Below are 17723 nucleotides of genomic sequence, written 5' to 3' on the forward strand. Positions count from 1 at the left end.
ATCCGCGGCCTGGGCCGTGGCAAAACGAACCACTTTTCTCTGGCTCCACGGATCAATCGCGTTTTGCCTCCGTGGCTGAAAACGACTCGGAATCTGAATCTGACTGAAAAACCAGATAATAATAGCAGAGAATTTTCAGCTTGGCTATTGTCTCCAGCCTGGATGACTATATATATAAAACGCAACTCCTTTCAAAGTTACTTTCTACCGGCTCGTTGCTACCTAGCTACAACATAGTATACTGCCGCTACACAATACAGAACCGGAAATGCCTCCTCCTAAGAAAGCAAACCGTAGCTCTGTCATCTCCTCTTCATCATTGTCCTCATCTTCCGGGGACAGATCTATAACCGATAACTCAAAGTTGGATGACATGATCGCTGGTGAGACTATTAACATCTCTCCACAGGATCCATTCAAGGACACACCTGAATTGGACGTAACAAGCGCCACCTCAGGCACCATCTCCAAGATGGTATCAGATGATATCAGCTCCATGATGGATTCTTCATTGCTACCCACAGGTGAATATAAACTAGATAGAAATAAACCAGAAACCTACTTGAATAGCGATGACATTGAAAAAGTTACACAATCTGATATATTCCCTCAAAAACGTCTTTTTTCATTCCTTCATTCCAAGAAGATACCGGAAGTACCCTCTTCTGATGATGAAAGAAAGGAATACCCTCTATTCCATGCAAATATACTCTCACAACTTTTCATTTGGTGGGTCATACCTATAATAAAGACCGGGTACAAGAGAACTGTTCAACCAAATGATCTGTTCAAAATGGATAAGAGAATGTCCATCGAAACATTGCATGATGCCTTCCAAAAAAATATGGATTATTATTTTAAGAAGGCTGAACAAAAATATTTGAAATCACATCCAAACGCTACTAATGAAGAACTAGCTAAACATATGAAATTACCCAAATGGACCGTGTTAAAAGCCATCGTCTTTACATTCAAGAGACAACTATTCGTCGCTACTGTATTCGCCATCCTGGCAAATTGTACATCAGGTTTCAACCCAATGATAACGAAAAGATTAATCGAATTCGTAGAAAAGAAGACTTTCTTTCATGATATGACAGTTAATGCTGGGATCGGGTATGCTATTGGGGCTTGTATAATGATGTTCTTAAATGGTGTCTTTTTCAATCATTTCTTCCACTTATCTCAATTAACAGGTGTCCAAGCCAAGTCTGTTCTAACTAAGGCAGCATTAAATAAAATGTTCAGAGCTTCCAATTATGCCAAGCATCAATTCCCCAATGGGAAAGTTACATCTTTTGTCACTACAGATCTTTCCAGACTAGAATTCGCCATCTCATTCCAACCTTTCCTTTTCGGATTCCCCGCAGTGTTTGCCATTTGTATCGTACTATTAATTGTCAATTTGGGTGCCATCTCACTGGTAGGGATCGGTGTCTTCTTCTCTGCATTCTTTGCCTGTCTATTCATCTTTAAACAAATTTTGGGATTAAGAGTCGTGGCAAATAAATTTACTGATGCAAGAGTTACATTGATGAGAGAAATCCTGAATAATATGAAAATGGTTAAATATTACGCTTGGGAAGACGCCTATGAGAAAAATATTCAAGATGTGAGAGGTAAAGAAATTAATACAGTGAGGAAAATGCTTTTCATTAGAAATTTCGTCATCGCTATGGCTACCGCTCTACCATCCGTCGCATCATTGGTAACTTTCCTTTGTATGTATAAGGTTAATAACATGGGCAGAACTCCAGGTAATGTCTTCTCCTCATTATCATTGTTTCAAGTGTTAAGTATTCAAATGTTCTTCTTACCTATCGCAATTAGTACTGGTATTGATATGGTTATTGGGTTGGGAAGATTACAAAGTTTATTAGAATCTCCCGAAGATGATCCTGATTTACAATTGGAAAGATTACCAGCACCAGATTTGAACCCTAATGTGGCCTTAAAGATGGAAGATGGGGCTTTTGAATGGGAAAATTATGAATTATTAGATGCTCAAGAAAAGGCTGAAGCTGAAGAAAAATTAAAGAAAGAAATTGAAGATTATAATCAAAAATGGTATCATTTTAAAAAGAAAACAATGCCCAATCCAGAAGAATTGGCAAAGGAATCTACAAATGCCATCGATAAGACTGCTGAATTGAAGTTGAAGAAGGATTTAATGGAAGATAAAGATGCCATTGAAAAGATTCCCTTCAACGGGTTCCATGATTTAAATTTCGAAATTAAGAAGGGTGAATTTATCATCATGGTGGGCCCCATTGGTACTGGTAAGACATCTCTATTGAATGCATTTGCCGGGTTTATGAATAAAGTCAGTGGAAGAATTCAAATCAATGGTGATTTATTATTATGTGGTTATCCATGGATTCAAAACGCTTCTGTGAAAGATAACATCATTTTCGGATCTCCCTATAATAAGGCTAAATATGATGAAGTTATCAGAGTTTGTTCTTTGAAATCAGATTTGGATATCCTACCAGCAGGTGATTTGACAGAAATTGGTGAACGTGGTATTACTTTATCAGGTGGTCAAAAGGCACGTATTAATTTGGCAAGAAGTGTTTATAAACAAAAGGATATTTACTTGTTTGATGATGTTCTTAGTGCTGTTGATTCTCGTGTGGGTAAACATATTATGGATGAATGTTTCCTTGGATTACTAAAGGATAAGACAAGAATCCTTGCCACACATCAATTGTCATTATTAGAGAGAGCTTCTCGTGTTATAGTTTTAGGTAATGATGGTTCATTTGATATTGGTACTGTGGAAGAATTGAAACAACGTAGTTCCACTTTGGTAAATTTATTACAGTTTTCTAGCCAGACTGCTGAAAAGGAGGAAGATGAAGAAAATGAAAATCAAGAGGAAGAAATGGAAAAATTGGAAAAGCAAATGACCGAAATATCAAAAGTATTAAGCAGGAAGGAAGCTGTTGATGGACATACTACCATGAAGGAAGAAAGAGCCGTTAATAGTATCAGTCTGAAAATTTACAAAGAATATTTAAAAGCTGGTGTTGGTAAATGGGGAATCGTGGTTGTTCCATGTTACCTCATATTGATCATGTGTACCACGTTTTGTTCTTTATTCTCCTCCGTTTGGTTATCCTATTGGACAGAAGACAAATTTAAAAATAGAGCCCCCAGTTTCTATATGGGGTTATATTCCTTCTTTGTGTTTTTCAGTTACATCTTAACCACAAGTCAATTTACTTTACTGTGTTGTATTGGTGTCCTATCCTCAAAATGGTTAAATTTAAGAGCTGTTAAGAGAATTCTTCATACTCCAATGTCATATTTGGATACCACACCTTTAGGTCGTATCTTAAACAGATTTACCAAGGATACTGATAGTTTAGATAACGAATTGACTGAAAGTGTTCGTATGCTGCTTTATCAATTTGCTAATATTGTTGGTGTTTGCATCATGTGTATTATTTATCTACCATGGTTCGCCATCGCCATCCCATTCCTTTTCGTTGGTTTCGTTCTAATTGCTGATCATTATCAAAGTTCTGGTAGAGAAATTAAAAGATTAGAAGCTATTCAACGTTCGTTCGTTTACAATAATTTCAATGAAGTTCTTGGTGGTATGGATACCATCAAATCATATAGAAGTGAAAACAGGTTTATTGCTAAATCAGACTTCTTAATCGATAAAATGAATGAAGCCGGTTATCTTGTTGTCGCTGTTCAAAGATGGGTTGCCATTTTCTTGGATGTGATTGCCGTTTGCTTTGCTTTAATTATTACCTTATTATGTGTCACAAGAGCATTCCCAATTTCAGCTGCATCAGTCGGTGTTCTATTGACTTATGTTTTACAATTACCAGGTTTATTAAATGGTGTTTTAAGATCATTAACTCAAACTGAAAATGACATGAATAGTGCCGAAAGATTGGTTACTTATGCTACAGAATTACCATTGGAAGCAGATTACAGAAAACCAGAAGTATCACCACCAGAAGAATGGCCAACCAAGGGTGAAATTCATTTTGAAAACGTGGATTTCTCTTATAGACCTGGGTTGCCAACTGTTTTGAAAAACTTATCGTTGGATATTAAAAGTGGTGAAAAGATTGGTATTTGTGGTCGTACAGGTGCGGGTAAATCAACTATTATGAGTGCCTTATACAGATTGAATGAAATTTCAAGTGGTAAGATGATCATCGATGATGTCGATATTAGTACTATCGGGTTATATGATCTTCGTCGTAAATTAGCAATTATTCCTCAAGATCCTGTTTTGTTTAGAGGTACTATTAGGAAGAATTTAGATCCATTTAACGAACATCAAGATGAACATTTATGGAATGCTTTGGTGAGAGGTGGTGCTATTGAACAAAAGGAGCTGAATGAAATTAAAGCTCAAAAGCCAGATGAGAAGGGGAACCACAGTGAGATGTATAAATTCCATTTAGATCAATTGGTGGAAGAAGAAGGTGCGAACTTTTCCTTAGGTGAAAGGCAACTGTTAGCTTTAACTAGAGCTTTGGTTCGTCAAGCAAGGATTTTGATTTTAGACGAAGCGACTTCTTCTGTTGATTATGAAACTGATGGTAAGATTCAAGCTCGTATTGTTGAAGAATTTGGTCATTGTACAATTCTTTGTATTGCTCATAGATTGAAGACGATTTTAACTTATGATCGTATATTGGTATTGGAGAAGGGTGAAGTAGCCGAATTTGATACGCCAAAGACATTATTTGCTCAAGAAGATAGTATATTTAGAAGCATGTGTCAAAGATCAGGTATAACAGAAGAAGACTTTATATAATAGACTCCTTAATATAAATTGTTTTTACAAGAAAAAAAAGATATATATATATAATTTAAATTTGAACTACCGTTTTTTTTTTTTTAATTTTCTTTGCTTTAATTGTGTTTTTTGTTCAGGTAGGTTTTGTAGGAATAGCATGTTTGTAAAAAGCAACTTAATAAGAAAAAATCAAAATATCTATTCCAATCCAATAATTTCATCATTAAAGGAATAGTGGGAATAAAAGAAACTTATCAATCTGCTTTTTTCAAACCGTTATTCTTTATTTCTATTGGCTATATACTAACATAACTAAAAAATTTATATTTTCTTTTTATAAACAAATGGAAGTATCAATAATCTTAGTTAGAAGAGAAGTCACAACTCAAAGAATATTTCAAACTGTCACCAGAAGTGAAGACACCCCAGTGCTTTTCAACATCATTGATACCGGAGGTATCTGGCTTCCAGTCTTCATCAAAGGCTTCAAAGACAATAACGTTAACACCCCAAGCTCTCATAGCACAAATACCTTCCTTCCAGAATTGTCTAGCGTTGTCGACGGATGGGTAACTAGCTTCGAAGTTACTACCGTCACTTGGCCAACCAGTTTCACCAACCCAGAAAGTGATATCAGTAGAACCCTTAGTGGATTGAATAGTTTGTAAAGCTTGCATGATATCATCGAAGAAAGAGTAAGATGAGTTAGCCATGGTTTGACCTTGCCAGTAAGAGAAAGCGTTAGCCATGACGAAGTCGGAAGCTTGGATAGCTGGAGCGTTGTAACCAGCAACCAAGACATTCCATGAATCAACGGTACCGACTTGCTTACCAGAGTAAGAGTTACCTTCAGAATCCTTAATGTTAGCGACCAAATCACGGACACTGTTAATCTTATCAGCTAATTGAGAGGCGGTCATATCGTCACGGTACAAGGCTTCGGAACCAACTAAGAAACCAGCAACGGTGGATTCCTTAATGTTTGGCAAGTAAGCTTGCAAAGCGGCAGTTTCAGCGTTGAAATGAGCGTCATCATTTGGCCAAACACCAACAAAGACGGAGAAACCTTGGTTTTCAGCAGCGGGACCTAAGTTTTGCAAAGTGTTACAGTCAGAAGCAGCGTAGACCTTGACGGTGGAAGTGTAAGGCTTCAACTTACTCAAGTCGCTTTCGTAATCAGAAGTAGACTTACAAGTACCGTCATTGTTCTTCACACCTAGGTTGAAGGCCAAATCACCGATGGCGGAGACTTGAGAAGCTGTTAATAGCAAAGTAGCAGCAGTAGTAGCGAATGTAGAGAAACGCATGTTTGCAATATACGTATTTTTTGGGTATCCTTGGTGTCGAGAGAAGAGTAACAAGAACTAGAGATTCCTCGAGTTATATAGGGAACTGTCTGATTGTTGTTGTTGTTTGCAAAATTTGGCAACGCGGACAAAAGAAACAAAGCTAAAAAAGAAACCCTTGCTCCGGGTGACCCTGCCTCACCGACTGCTAAAAATAGATCTGGTGTGTTTACATACAAATCACAATACAAGTTAGTGGTAGTTTATTTATTTTATTCAGTTAGAATGTCAGGAGTTGGGTTAGATACAGATACATGTATATACCTCGTCGAACACGGCTCAGTAGATCTTCTTCTTGCTGTCTACAGAGAGATCTCCGGCCCCCGTATTGGTCACCAACAGTAATCCACCGATAATGCTCAAGTTCTGGAAGAATTCGTACTTGAGGAAGTCTCTCTCGGACACATTCCTCCACCAGTAGTTGTTCAATGTAATGTTGTAGAAGGCGAGAATGAGACCTAACAGGACGGAAGCCAGTTTCGTCTTGAATCCAATGGCAAAACATACAGTGCAGATAATAGTTAGAATAATGGTAATCCAGGACTTCCCGAAGGTGAACCCGACAAACATTAGCACATTCAATATCCTGCCGGCAAGTAGTAGATAGCCCTTAATTTTGTCATTGGGATTAGATAATTCTGGCAACATACCGAAAGTAACCTTATTTTGAACAATAGAATCACTGTACGCAATTATTAACCCACCAATGACACTGAAATTTCTTAGGATGAAAGAGGAAGAGGTGAATAACCCATACACTAAACCTTGGAATAGAACAACTGCACCTAAAGCTAACGTAGCATAATTAGTGTGCTTTCTTAGTATCAAAAATGTAGATCCAACACTCATGGTCATGGATACAATAAATAAAAACAAAATGACAAAGAAATATGGATAATGTTGCCATTCTTGAAGGTAATTGACTTGGTCGGACCACTGGGAGAAAATTCTGAGTGAATCTTCGTAAAAGGTAGCGACAATACAAAATCTGGCAATGCTTGGAATATAAGGTTTTATCTTATTAATAAAAGGATGGTGGGACAATTCTTCAAGCTTATCATTCCATTTATCCAAATGTTCTTTGCATTGATTGAAGAATGGTTTAGAGAATTGAGTGGAACGATTTGCTGAGTTGTTCATTTGGTATGTGTTATACGATGATCCCCCATTCATTGGAACACCATTCAAGGATGCTGATTGACCTCTAAATGACATAGTATGCTATGTTTCAAATTGTGTAATTAACTTTCTTATTGATAACCTTCAGTTTACAGCAGATCAAATTAACGTTTGACACCAATATGAATGAATGCCACCCTCACCAACTTTTTTTTTCTTCGAGCGACCAAGCAAAAAAAATAAAATAAAATAAAATACATTAAGCTAATGCGATTCCATCAAACAAGAAGTTAGTTTATAAAGCAAAGTGTCCGTTCTTTACTTATATATATGTTCTATATATTACATTCTATAGGTATGGTACTTAAATGAAGTAAGGCAACAAAGAAGCTGGCAACTTACCGGCATCCTTCAAGACAACAGCAATTTCTTGCAAACCTTCCTTGGCTTGACCAGCCTTAATCTTGTCGGCAACAGTGACCAATTGGTCATCATCCAAGGAGTCAACAATTAAACCAACTTGTTCATCGATGGCGGCAGCCTTGTCAGCATCACCGAAATAGTCAGCTTCCTTTGGAGCATTACGAATGGCTCTCTTATTCTTCTTCTTGGCAGCTTTAGCAGCTTCCTTAGCCTTCTTCTTGTCAGCCTTAGCAGAAGCATTTGCAACAGCATCAGCTTCGGCCTTAGCCTTTGCTTCAGCTTCGGCCTTTGCCTTAGCTTCAGCTTCAGCTCTAGCACCGGCCTCTCTTTCCCATTTCTTTCTTTCCTTTTCCTTCTTTTCTTCCTCCTTGAACAACTTAATACGTGGATCTTCATTCATGGCTCTTTCCACTAATTTAACCAATCTAGCGTTATCAGCAGTCTTCTTCTTATCTCTAGCAGCTTTGTTCTTTCTTTCAATGTAACGCTTGTGGTCTCTGTTGGAAGAATCATCTGGAACATCTTCATCCAAGAATTCAAAAGTTCTCCAAGAGTCAAATCTATGCCAGAAAGAATAAAATGCTTCCACGTCCTTCTTTTCAGTGGTCAAATCACCCAATTCTGGAACAGGAGTCTTCTTAGAGAAACGAGCTTCAGAGGCGAACACTGGAGCCCAAGCTTCAAAGAAATCGTATTTGGTACCCTTCTTTGGTGGGGCAACATCAGCAACGAAATCACAAGAATCATATTGAGCTCTCTTGTTGGAATCAGTTAAAGTTTCAAAAGCCTTTTGGATAATCTTAAAGAACCCATCTTGTTCCAAACCAACACCAGCAGCAGATTGCTTATCTGGATGGTACTTGACGACTTGCTTTCTATGAGCCTTAATGATTTGATTCTCAGTGGCCTTGAATCTCACTTGAGATAGACCCATGGCGGCATATAAATCAGCGGTTTTCCAGTCTCTTGGATCGTGAGATAGTAAAGTTTCATCTGCTAATTCTTGGTCAAACAATAATTCATCTGGGTCAACGTTAGAATCGTCAACGGTCTTGACGTTCTTTTCAGCTTCAAGCTTTTCAAATTCAGACCAGGTGTGGTTTCTTAAAGTTCTTTGAGCATGGTGCATGAAATGCTTGCCAACTGGTTCAATTGGACGACGAATGGCTTCGGTCAATTTGGCAGAGGAGTTGACTGAGACAGTAATGTCAGAGGTTAGAGGTGGTAAGGAGATCATTGTTGGGTATAGGTAACTTACTTAGTATTGTTAATTAAAAGATAGTTAGTAATTAATCGATGAGTTAGTATGAAGTGTCTAAAATCGCTTAACCAAATTCCATGAAAAAAAAATTTTTTTCAACTGAAAGTATCAGTCGGGTTTTTCTGTCTCTGCCAAAGCTGACTCCACTGTTTTCCTCTGCTGGCTCATCTCAATGCAGGAATTTCCAGAGAGGATGTGCATACGACTTATCTCTCTTCCCGTTTCTCTGACAATACCTTGTGTGCTCACTCCTTATTGACAAGCTGCTGCACAGCACATCTCTTTGATCTCTGCAATCACACTCAGAGATTTACCAAAAGGATGTTGGGCCCAGTAACAGAGGCGCAGGGAGAGCTTTCCTATAAAAATGCACTTCCTCATAATGGTGCATATTTGCCAGAAAAGACTTAGCATAATTGGGGCCAAGGTTGCGTTGCCAATTGGTTACTGAAAATGGAAATTGATCCTCAACACAACATTTGTTCATGGTATTTCGCATTTAAGGAGCCAACATTAGTTATACATGCAACTTCTCCCATGTGTCTTCCTTTAGCTTGCAATACGAAAAACTAAAAATCAAGTAGACAATATTGTGAGCAATGTTACTTGATCGAATTATCATATATGTGGTTGGGATTCTGTATTCCTTACTGCAAACTGCATTATCTTTAGAAATTACAAGGGACGCCGTGATTGATGAACCATTGATCGACACGGACGTTACAGTGGATGCTGGTTTTGGTGTTTCATTCTTAAGTAATGGGAGTACCCCAATTTCGATGGATGGGAATATAGCCAACAACGGTGTTTTTTGTTTTGGACTTCCCAAGTTTGGAACAATTTCTTCCACCACTATTACGAACAATGGTCAAATGTTCCTCCAGGCCGAAAATTTTGGAACATCCAAAAGCTTACAAGCTACTACCTTATTGAATAACAATTTCATTTCTTCTATAAGCTCTAGTGATGCTAATATATCTGTTACTAGCAGTTTTATTAATAAAGGTTTAATGTATTTTTCTTCTCCAGAGGGAACTACGGTAATTAATTCAAAATAGTGGGATTGGTACTTTTCTATAACTCCATAAGCCCCGAGGCTTTTTTTATATTGCTATTCCTTCTTACTATTCAAGTGTTGACACTAATTGCTTTTAGAGATGCACTCTACAGTGAGATCATTACGCAGTATAATACTAATATGTATCTATGGTCCTTTTTGTGCTTGTTTATCATCGATATGATGATGCTATTTGGGCTATTTGGTAGTGAAATTTAGGAATCTATTCAGAGTTTCATGAAAGAGAATTGAAACGTGCATATCTATCATATATCAGTTTTATTTTATGACCTCACTTAGTACTTAGAAAACATATTGCTTTCCAATAATTGAACAAATTTAAATTCAATATGGTAATGATTTATGGCAAAGATGTTTCTGCTATATTACCAAGTAACCCTTTTCTGTTGAAAAAGTAAAAACAGGTACTCAAATGCTCTACCACCATCAATATCTCTAAAAACATTCCTTGATTAATATACATATTGCTATACTATAATGTTCAAGACGTCATAAGTTGTGAAAATAGTTAACGTTGAATTGTAATGAGGAAACAACACCAACCCTTTCTTCGTCCGTACATGATACACGTTGCCATTTAGTATTGCCATATATATAATCAAGGATCTTCTAGAAATTATACTTCGCTTGGAGTGTTCAGATCAGCAACCGTAGCTTGTACAATTCTTATAATATTCACATTTTAAATATCGAATGGAATTGGCATCGCCTTGATTGCGTATACTAACCGAACCTGTTGGCAATATGTTGAGAATTTCGTAAAAAAATGTGGGTTATCCTCCTTATGATAATTTTCCAATTGGTAGAAACACAATCGTCAAGTTTTATAGCATGTAATACGGGTTAATCATAGATCAAAACGATTTGGATCGAACGCATTATTAACTCCATATCTTTTGGTAATTAAGCCTTTTAATCTACTACTAGCTCAGAATTATCATATTCTGTTTCGTATGTCCCATACCAAATTTTCAGGTCTGTCATTATTCTATGTAAAAAAATAGGGATAGAGCTGTTATTGCCTTTAGATGCAACAACTGGAGCGATACTGTCAGGCCCTATCAGTTAGTATCGTAGAAAGGGATTGGCAACCAGAATATGTTCATCAAGGATGTTGCATGATTTTTTGTTACATGATTCTATGACATTCAAAAAACTCAGTCTAATGTAACATTGGACAGCTCCTTCCAAAGCTCATCACTAGATGTTCCAATAATAGTAGTAATTGATTGGATTTACTAATCAATAAATTGATAAAGGATCCTATATTAGTTTCCAAAGCATAATGTTCGTCCCTATTAGAAACTAGTATATTAAATAATAGATGCTACTTTACATCATAATTTTCACCTTCTTTCTGCATTGGTTACCGCGTACTGAATCTCAACTTCGATAATATTTTTTGAAATTTTCCATGTTGTTGAGAGGGACCGATGAACTTTTCGTTCATCTCCTCCATAGTTTCATCGATATATACGCAAAGAGAACTCATTCTTTTTTACTTCTTACTTACGTTAAGAGGATGACTTTCACCAAGAACATATTGTTAAATGACGTAAATATACGATTATACCCAAAACAATTCATAAAATGACAGATCTGACGTCCCAAAAATTCCCTAGTGACTGGGAATTAGAACCAAGATATAACTTAATATACTATGCGACAAAAAGCTGTATGCAAAAGTGCATTTGCTCCAAGGAGGAGCAAACCGAAAAGCGTGAACAAGGTTGTTCTATCCAGTATAATTGGGAATTTGAAAATTATTATGATATTTGTATATTGAAGCATCCGAAACTATGTGAACTTTACAATGAATTTGCTCAATATCCGCTCATATCCAAAAACCAGAGATATAAGGATAATTGGGCGTCAACTATGAATTATAATGTCGAAGAGGTGTTGGTTGTTCGTGGCCCGTACTCAAATGATACACCTTATTTTCAGGCATTCACTAAAATAACTTCTATCGAACAAAGATCTCTATTGGAAAAGTATGGAGGCCTATCTGCGATAAAGCAACTAATTACTACGGAATTAGCTAAAGATATTCAACATTCACCAACTCCTCTAATGCATTATGATGATACAAATGAAATTCAATTCTCTTTTGTTGAGTGTACATCTATAAAATGGTTACCGCCGGCAATAATTTTTATTAAGTGTTCCAAGTACAGTATCGAGCACTTATCCTCTTATGTTTGTTCCACCTATATGAACTTAAGGAAAAGATATCAACGGATAGATTATGAAACGCTGCAACATGCTTTGAAAAAGACTTATTTACAAATAGAAAGTTGCTTAGAAATAAAACGTTATATCAAACCAGCTGGGAAAATTGTGTATGGTTTTTCTTCAAAATGTTTCTTCCCAAAGGATATAGATAAGAAAAAAGGGTTTCATTTGCTGGGATTATCTCAAGATGATACAATCAACATGGTATTACAATGTGGATATTTTCCATGTGGAGAGTTCCTCTGTGTCTCACCTAATGCTAGTTTTGAAGAGACTCAAGAAGAGTATAATTATAGAACTGATGATGAAGGACATACACACGCCCAATTACTTAATTCCGATGTTGCTAACATTTCCAGTGTTTCACAATATTCGTCAACAAACCTGGACATATTAGTCCAGCCCAAACCAACAGAAGGAATCTTGCGAAAAAGAAACATTGGATACCTTGATTAGTTTCTTCATTGGAAAGAAAAGTATGTGCTATGATTTATGAACTTGTGGTTTTCCTCTAAGAATGTGACGAATAGTAAACATATTAGCTGGAGCGCCATCATTTGAAACGTTTATCGATTAGATATGGTTAGGAACACTAATGGCGGTATTCTTTTGCCAAGATGGTCAATAGGCAAGAAATAATCTTCATTGGAATATTTTATGATTACTCACACCCAGTCACACCCAAGCATAGTATCGCCTGTGTAAAATCATAAAATGACCTACAACGGACTACATCATCGCTTATAGACTAACACTGTGATCTCCCAATCGGTGAGGTGCAAGCATGGATATCGCAGTCACAGACTCTCAACACATTTCAAAATAAACATTGAGGCAAGAGGAGCTCTTCGAAACTTTCAGAACAAGGAGGAATCCAGGGGTGCTTCGAGGTAGTTTATAAGTGAACTACGAAAAGTGCTAAGGTTGTCGATCTTAAAAGTCACCGATACAATATTGTGCTTTAACAGGGGATTGGGGGGTACTGCAAAGAGTTATTGTCTCAACGTAGAGGATCTACGTATAGAAAGGGAACTACAAATTATAAATTTTATAAACCATTCTCATTTCTATAAGGTTTTGAGGCGACAAAATCTGTTTTACTCTTTTATTTTGCTCACTGACTAACATTGACACCTTTAGATTCGGATTTTGCTTTGAGGTTCCTATTACGATATAGAAATCAAAAACATGCCTTTCTTACCAACATTATGTATCCTCTAGGGCTGTTTATAACATTAAACTAGTTTAGGCATCTGTATGTTATTCACAATTAGATGAATTTGACTATTCGAATTTATACGAACCAAACGATAACTTAATGACAGATGCAAATTTATTTAATTACTCTTTCAATTCAATTAATAATTCCACAGCAGCAATAACTGCAAACATTGATGATAATTCATGTTTCCAATATCTTTCTCCATTCTATGCAGATAACCCACCAGTGGAAACAACAACTAACAACAATAATAATAATAACCTGGTGGGTCAGCATGATCCATATTTCGTTGATGACAATCAAAGCATATTCACTGATACAACAATAGATAATAATAACATTGATAATTTACAAAGGAATGGTTTATATTCAAGACCTGTACTGATACATGATAAGAACAATAATTCCACAGATACTTTAATATTACAAAATCCTCATCCTCCTCCTCCGCCGTCGTTGCCCCTAGATAATGATGATATCCATAGTTTTAATAATGATGATAATGATAATGATAATGTAACGATACCGACATCAACAACGTCTCATTCAGACTTAAACTCAAACTCAACTTCTAATACGAAATCTATTAATATAACGAATTCAATATCCATTAATGATCATAATCGTTTACATCATCCATTCACCACCAATCATGATCAAATTCAAAATCATGATCGAAATACAATCAAGACATCTACTTTAAATAACATGGACTATCAATCATTTCTAGAATCATACTGCTTTTACAACCCATCAAGCATGCTAGGTCAAAGGCAAGTGGACACCGGTGGGAACAATAATAACAGTTCCCCTAACAACAAAAACGTTAATGATGAGGAAATAAATATTCATGTGGAAACTACACCTACATCAAGTACAGGTAATGGAAGCACATTATCACCGAATGAATTCTTGGGAGATTCATTATTAAGCTCAACGCCACCGATACTTCACAGGGACATGATCGATGGCAGATTTAGCCACCATCCTCTCTTTTTTTATTTCTTAAAACTGTATATAAAATACATGGTTAAACCCTATATATTTCTGTTTCTGCATAAATTTTTTTTTTTCCAATTTCAATTCTAGTTATAAATAAATAATGATAATAAATCTTCTTTTTTTTCTAAAAGATGACTAAAAATAAATAATTTCACTTACTTCTTTGTATGATCACCAAATAACAATGAAAGGTCTTCCACCGGGTCACTAGACTTACCTAAAGTAAAATCAAGTGGTAATTGTTTAGAATATAACTCTCCAGTCTCTAAATGACTCTTTACTAAATCAGCCATACCTTCAATAAAAGTAGCACTACCATTTAGCGATTCACATCTTTTAAACTTATTCTTAAATGGAGATTCACCAATGACACCTAGATCAATTTCATGCAATGTCTCAATGTGATCCGACGTAAACGCAATCGGGATAAATAATAACCCATCCACTTGTGGACCCAAAAATTCTGCAATCTTGGCTGTTTGTGCACCTAACCATGGTTTAGGTCCCACTTGCGATTGCCATGTTAATCTGTAAGGATTACGGAACTTCAATCTTTCCATGATCTTGTACACAGTAGATGCTACCTCGGCTGGGTATGAGTCCCCAGTATTGACCACATCCATGGGTAAAGAATGTGCAGAAAATAATAATACTACCTTATCTCTTACTTCTTCGGGGAACTCATTCAATTTTGCAGTAATATTCTCAGAAAAAGCTTTAATTAAACCTTCATTAGATGGCCAACGGTCAATCGTAGACCATGAAATGGTTCTATTGGGGTCTAACCTTTTCACTTGTCTCCATAATTCATTAATTGATGAACCAGTGGTTGAATATGAAAAATGAGGATATTGGGAAAAGGCAACTGCTCTCTTAACCCCATCATGTAACAATTGCTTGTAAGCCTCATCTGTCAAAGGTCTCGCATAACGGAATGCTACATATGGTTTATGTGGAGCAGTGTTAGGTGATGTTTTATCCAGGATCTTACAAACTTCAGCTGCCTGATATTCTGACCATTTACGAATGGGAGATCCACCTCCAATTTCTCGATATTGTTTTTCAATCTTGGGGGTACGCAATTTAGCAATATATTTGGCAATATTCCTTTGATATTTCTTGCTAATGGGTATCAGATCATTATCAGCAAATAATTCAAAGAGAAAATCATGCGTTTCTTCAACTGTAGAGGGTCCACCCATATTCATAAAGACAATAGCTGTTGGACTCTTTGTGATTGAGCTATTGTATCTCATCACAGTAACCAAGTTGGACCTCATGAGCGTCCTGCCAACCAAAGGGTTAACTCTTTGTAGCATTGTTCTCCTTACTCTTCTGATTGTAGCTTTGAATAAGAGAGTCTCACAACTTCAATTGGGTATCCTTGGGTATGACGATTCAATTAAAGTGATATAACAAAGCTTTTATGTTTGTGTGCTTAGTAATTAGACATGGGAAAAAAGACCGTTGTGCAGTGTACAAAGGTCAAATCCGTGATAAGTGAGAAAAATCCAAAAATTGGCCTAAGGGCTTCCTTAATTTTTTCAATAACCCGAATGGCTAAAAATCATGGGGGCATCAGGGTAATTTTTATAGGGCGAAAATCATTGATGTAAGCAGGTAAATGTAGAAGTAACCTTTATTTAGACATATATTATATATATCATTCCAAGTTGAGTTCCTTTGTTAATCTTAAAGCATCATTTAAAGTACAATCTGTGATATTGATTGACCCCAATTTAATTCTAAGTAAGAAGGACCGTATGATACAAAGATCCTCAAACATTTGATCTGAGAGTTGGCTTTTTCTTTTGTCAAATATTTGTGCCGCCAAGCTGAACAGTCTCTCAGCATGAATCGATGTCGATGGAATACAATGGAATAATTTATTAGCTAATGATAACAGTGGAAACTCTCTTTTATGCCTTGACCAGAATATATTATCTGCCCCCACAATCATCTGGACTTGGCGGTCGAATGGCGACCAGCGTTTTTTAGATTTGGATAAAACCTCGTTTGAATACTCCTTGACCAATGATAGAGCACGTAGACGGTATTGCTCAAGTTCTAATCTGATTTGTTCTTGTAAGTCATCCTTAATACTGAATTCATCAAATTCCTCCTCAAATTCCAAGTTTTTTTCTTCTTGTCCTTCTGATGAATAATCTTCAGCATTATACACTCTTCCTGCATGGCTCGAAATACCGATCATGTCTTCTGTATCGCTATCCTTAATGGGATAATAAGATATATTCAAAAAAGGTATTAAAATATCAGTAAGTTTTTGTGATACAACGGATATTACATGGTCACTTTTTTTGATTTCGGTATTCTCACGAGGGAACTGTTCTATAAAAACAGAGCTATCAACAAATGCAATGTTTAGATAAGATGATAATAAACAAATATCCATACTGACATACTTTTTATAGTATTTATCCATTTTCCTTCTGAAACGAATAAAAACTGGGAGATGTCTGTGCGTTAGGTTGGAACTTTTCGATTTTTCAACGAATATTTTGTCTATTTTATCCTTATAGGAAATAAGCAAAGGAAGGGTGTTCTTCAACGTGCAGGTATCATTAGAAAGCATTTCGCAAAGAGAACGAAAAGGAGATAAGATATCAGTTAAATCGTCCATTAGAACAAAATCTTCTTCATCGAAAAACACTCCCAGGGATGGCTCCCGATTTAACTCCATCAAGACAGGTTTCAACTCTCGTAACCTGAGCACAACATCTAACGCTGATAGCCATCTTGTTTTTGAATATGTTTTGATGGCCAAAGGTTCCTCTCCATTCATTTTTCCAAACTCAACGCATAGTTCTCGGTATAGTAGTTGATTAACACTGCTTGATTTAATATTAAGAGCAAGCTGATTATTTTTCTTCAGAATAATGTCACCAGTTATAAAGCTAAAAATGCCACCAATATCGGCAGATTCTGAAGAAAGTTGGCTGTTATTTGATAGAAGATATTCAGTAAAGATATCTTGTTTTAAAATTTCATTCCTTGACCCATCAGAATTCAACTGATATTTCATTGCAGCTAACTCTAATAGTTCTGATTCATGTTCAGAATCTACCGGTCCTAAACCGTCCTCTTCGACCATATCAAGCAAGGTACTATTCATAATGTCAGGACTATGTAGTAAACAAGGTACGTCGCCAAGAAAATGAGACGACAATAGACCATTTCTTGTAAATTCTCTTGGTACCTTTAGCATATTGGCAACATTATCAGTTGACATCCCTACAGTTACTGTT

At 36.3% G+C, this 17723-nt stretch overlaps 8 protein-coding genes across 8 annotated transcripts; 3 read left to right on the forward strand and 5 right to left on the reverse strand.

Annotated features, from left to right (window-relative positions):
• Positions 1-268: 268 nt before the first annotated feature.
• YOR1 (ATP-binding cassette transporter YOR1) lies at positions 269-4789 on the forward strand (the record flags this gene model as incomplete). The annotated part of the gene is made up of 1 exon (XM_003676794.1): positions 269-4789. One exon carries the CDS (start codon positions 269-271, stop codon positions 4787-4789), a length of 4521 nt encoding a protein of 1506 aa, XP_003676842.1.
• Positions 4790-5133: 344 nt separating this feature from the next.
• Positions 5134-6078, reverse strand: BGL2 (glucan 1,3-beta-glucosidase; the record flags this gene model as incomplete). The annotated part of the gene is made up of 1 exon (XM_003676795.1): positions 5134-6078. One exon carries the CDS (start codon positions 6076-6078, stop codon positions 5134-5136), a length of 945 nt encoding a protein of 314 aa, XP_003676843.1.
• A 318-nt stretch (positions 6079-6396) lies between these two features.
• On the reverse strand, positions 6397-7332 carry ERV29 (the record flags this gene model as incomplete). The annotated part of the gene is made up of 1 exon (XM_003676796.1): positions 6397-7332. One exon carries the CDS (start codon positions 7330-7332, stop codon positions 6397-6399), a length of 936 nt encoding a protein of 311 aa, XP_003676844.1.
• Positions 7333-7600: 268 nt separating this feature from the next.
• ZUO1 (zuotin) lies at positions 7601-8896 on the reverse strand (the record flags this gene model as incomplete). The annotated part of the gene is made up of 1 exon (XM_003676797.1): positions 7601-8896. One exon carries the CDS (start codon positions 8894-8896, stop codon positions 7601-7603), a length of 1296 nt encoding a protein of 431 aa, XP_003676845.1.
• Positions 8897-11588: 2692 nt separating this feature from the next.
• Positions 11589-12689, forward strand: NCAS0E04200 (uncharacterized protein; the record flags this gene model as incomplete). The annotated part of the gene is made up of 1 exon (XM_003676798.1): positions 11589-12689. One exon carries the CDS (start codon positions 11589-11591, stop codon positions 12687-12689), a length of 1101 nt encoding a protein of 366 aa, XP_003676846.1.
• Positions 12690-13551: 862 nt separating this feature from the next.
• On the forward strand, positions 13552-14544 carry NCAS0E04210 (uncharacterized protein; the record flags this gene model as incomplete). Its single annotated transcript, XM_003676799.1, has 1 exon — positions 13552-14544. The coding sequence occupies one exon, from the start codon at positions 13552-13554 to the stop codon at positions 14542-14544; it is 993 nt and encodes a 330-aa protein (XP_003676847.1).
• Positions 14545-14612: 68 nt separating this feature from the next.
• On the reverse strand, positions 14613-15776 carry NCAS0E04220 (ferrochelatase; the record flags this gene model as incomplete). Its single annotated transcript, XM_003676800.1, has 1 exon — positions 14613-15776. One exon carries the CDS (start codon positions 15774-15776, stop codon positions 14613-14615), a length of 1164 nt encoding a protein of 387 aa, XP_003676848.1.
• Positions 15777-16120: 344 nt separating this feature from the next.
• Positions 16121-17723, reverse strand: NCAS0E04230 (uncharacterized protein; the record flags this gene model as incomplete). Its single annotated transcript, XM_003676801.2, has 1 exon — positions 16121-17723. A coding segment is annotated over one exon (1603 nt), but the record flags the coding sequence as incomplete, so codon positions are not given.

The sequence above is a fragment of the Naumovozyma castellii genome, chromosome 5 (assembly GCF_000237345.1).
Source record: "Naumovozyma castellii chromosome 5, complete genome".
Taxonomy (NCBI): domain Eukaryota; kingdom Fungi; phylum Ascomycota; class Saccharomycetes; order Saccharomycetales; family Saccharomycetaceae; genus Naumovozyma; species Naumovozyma castellii.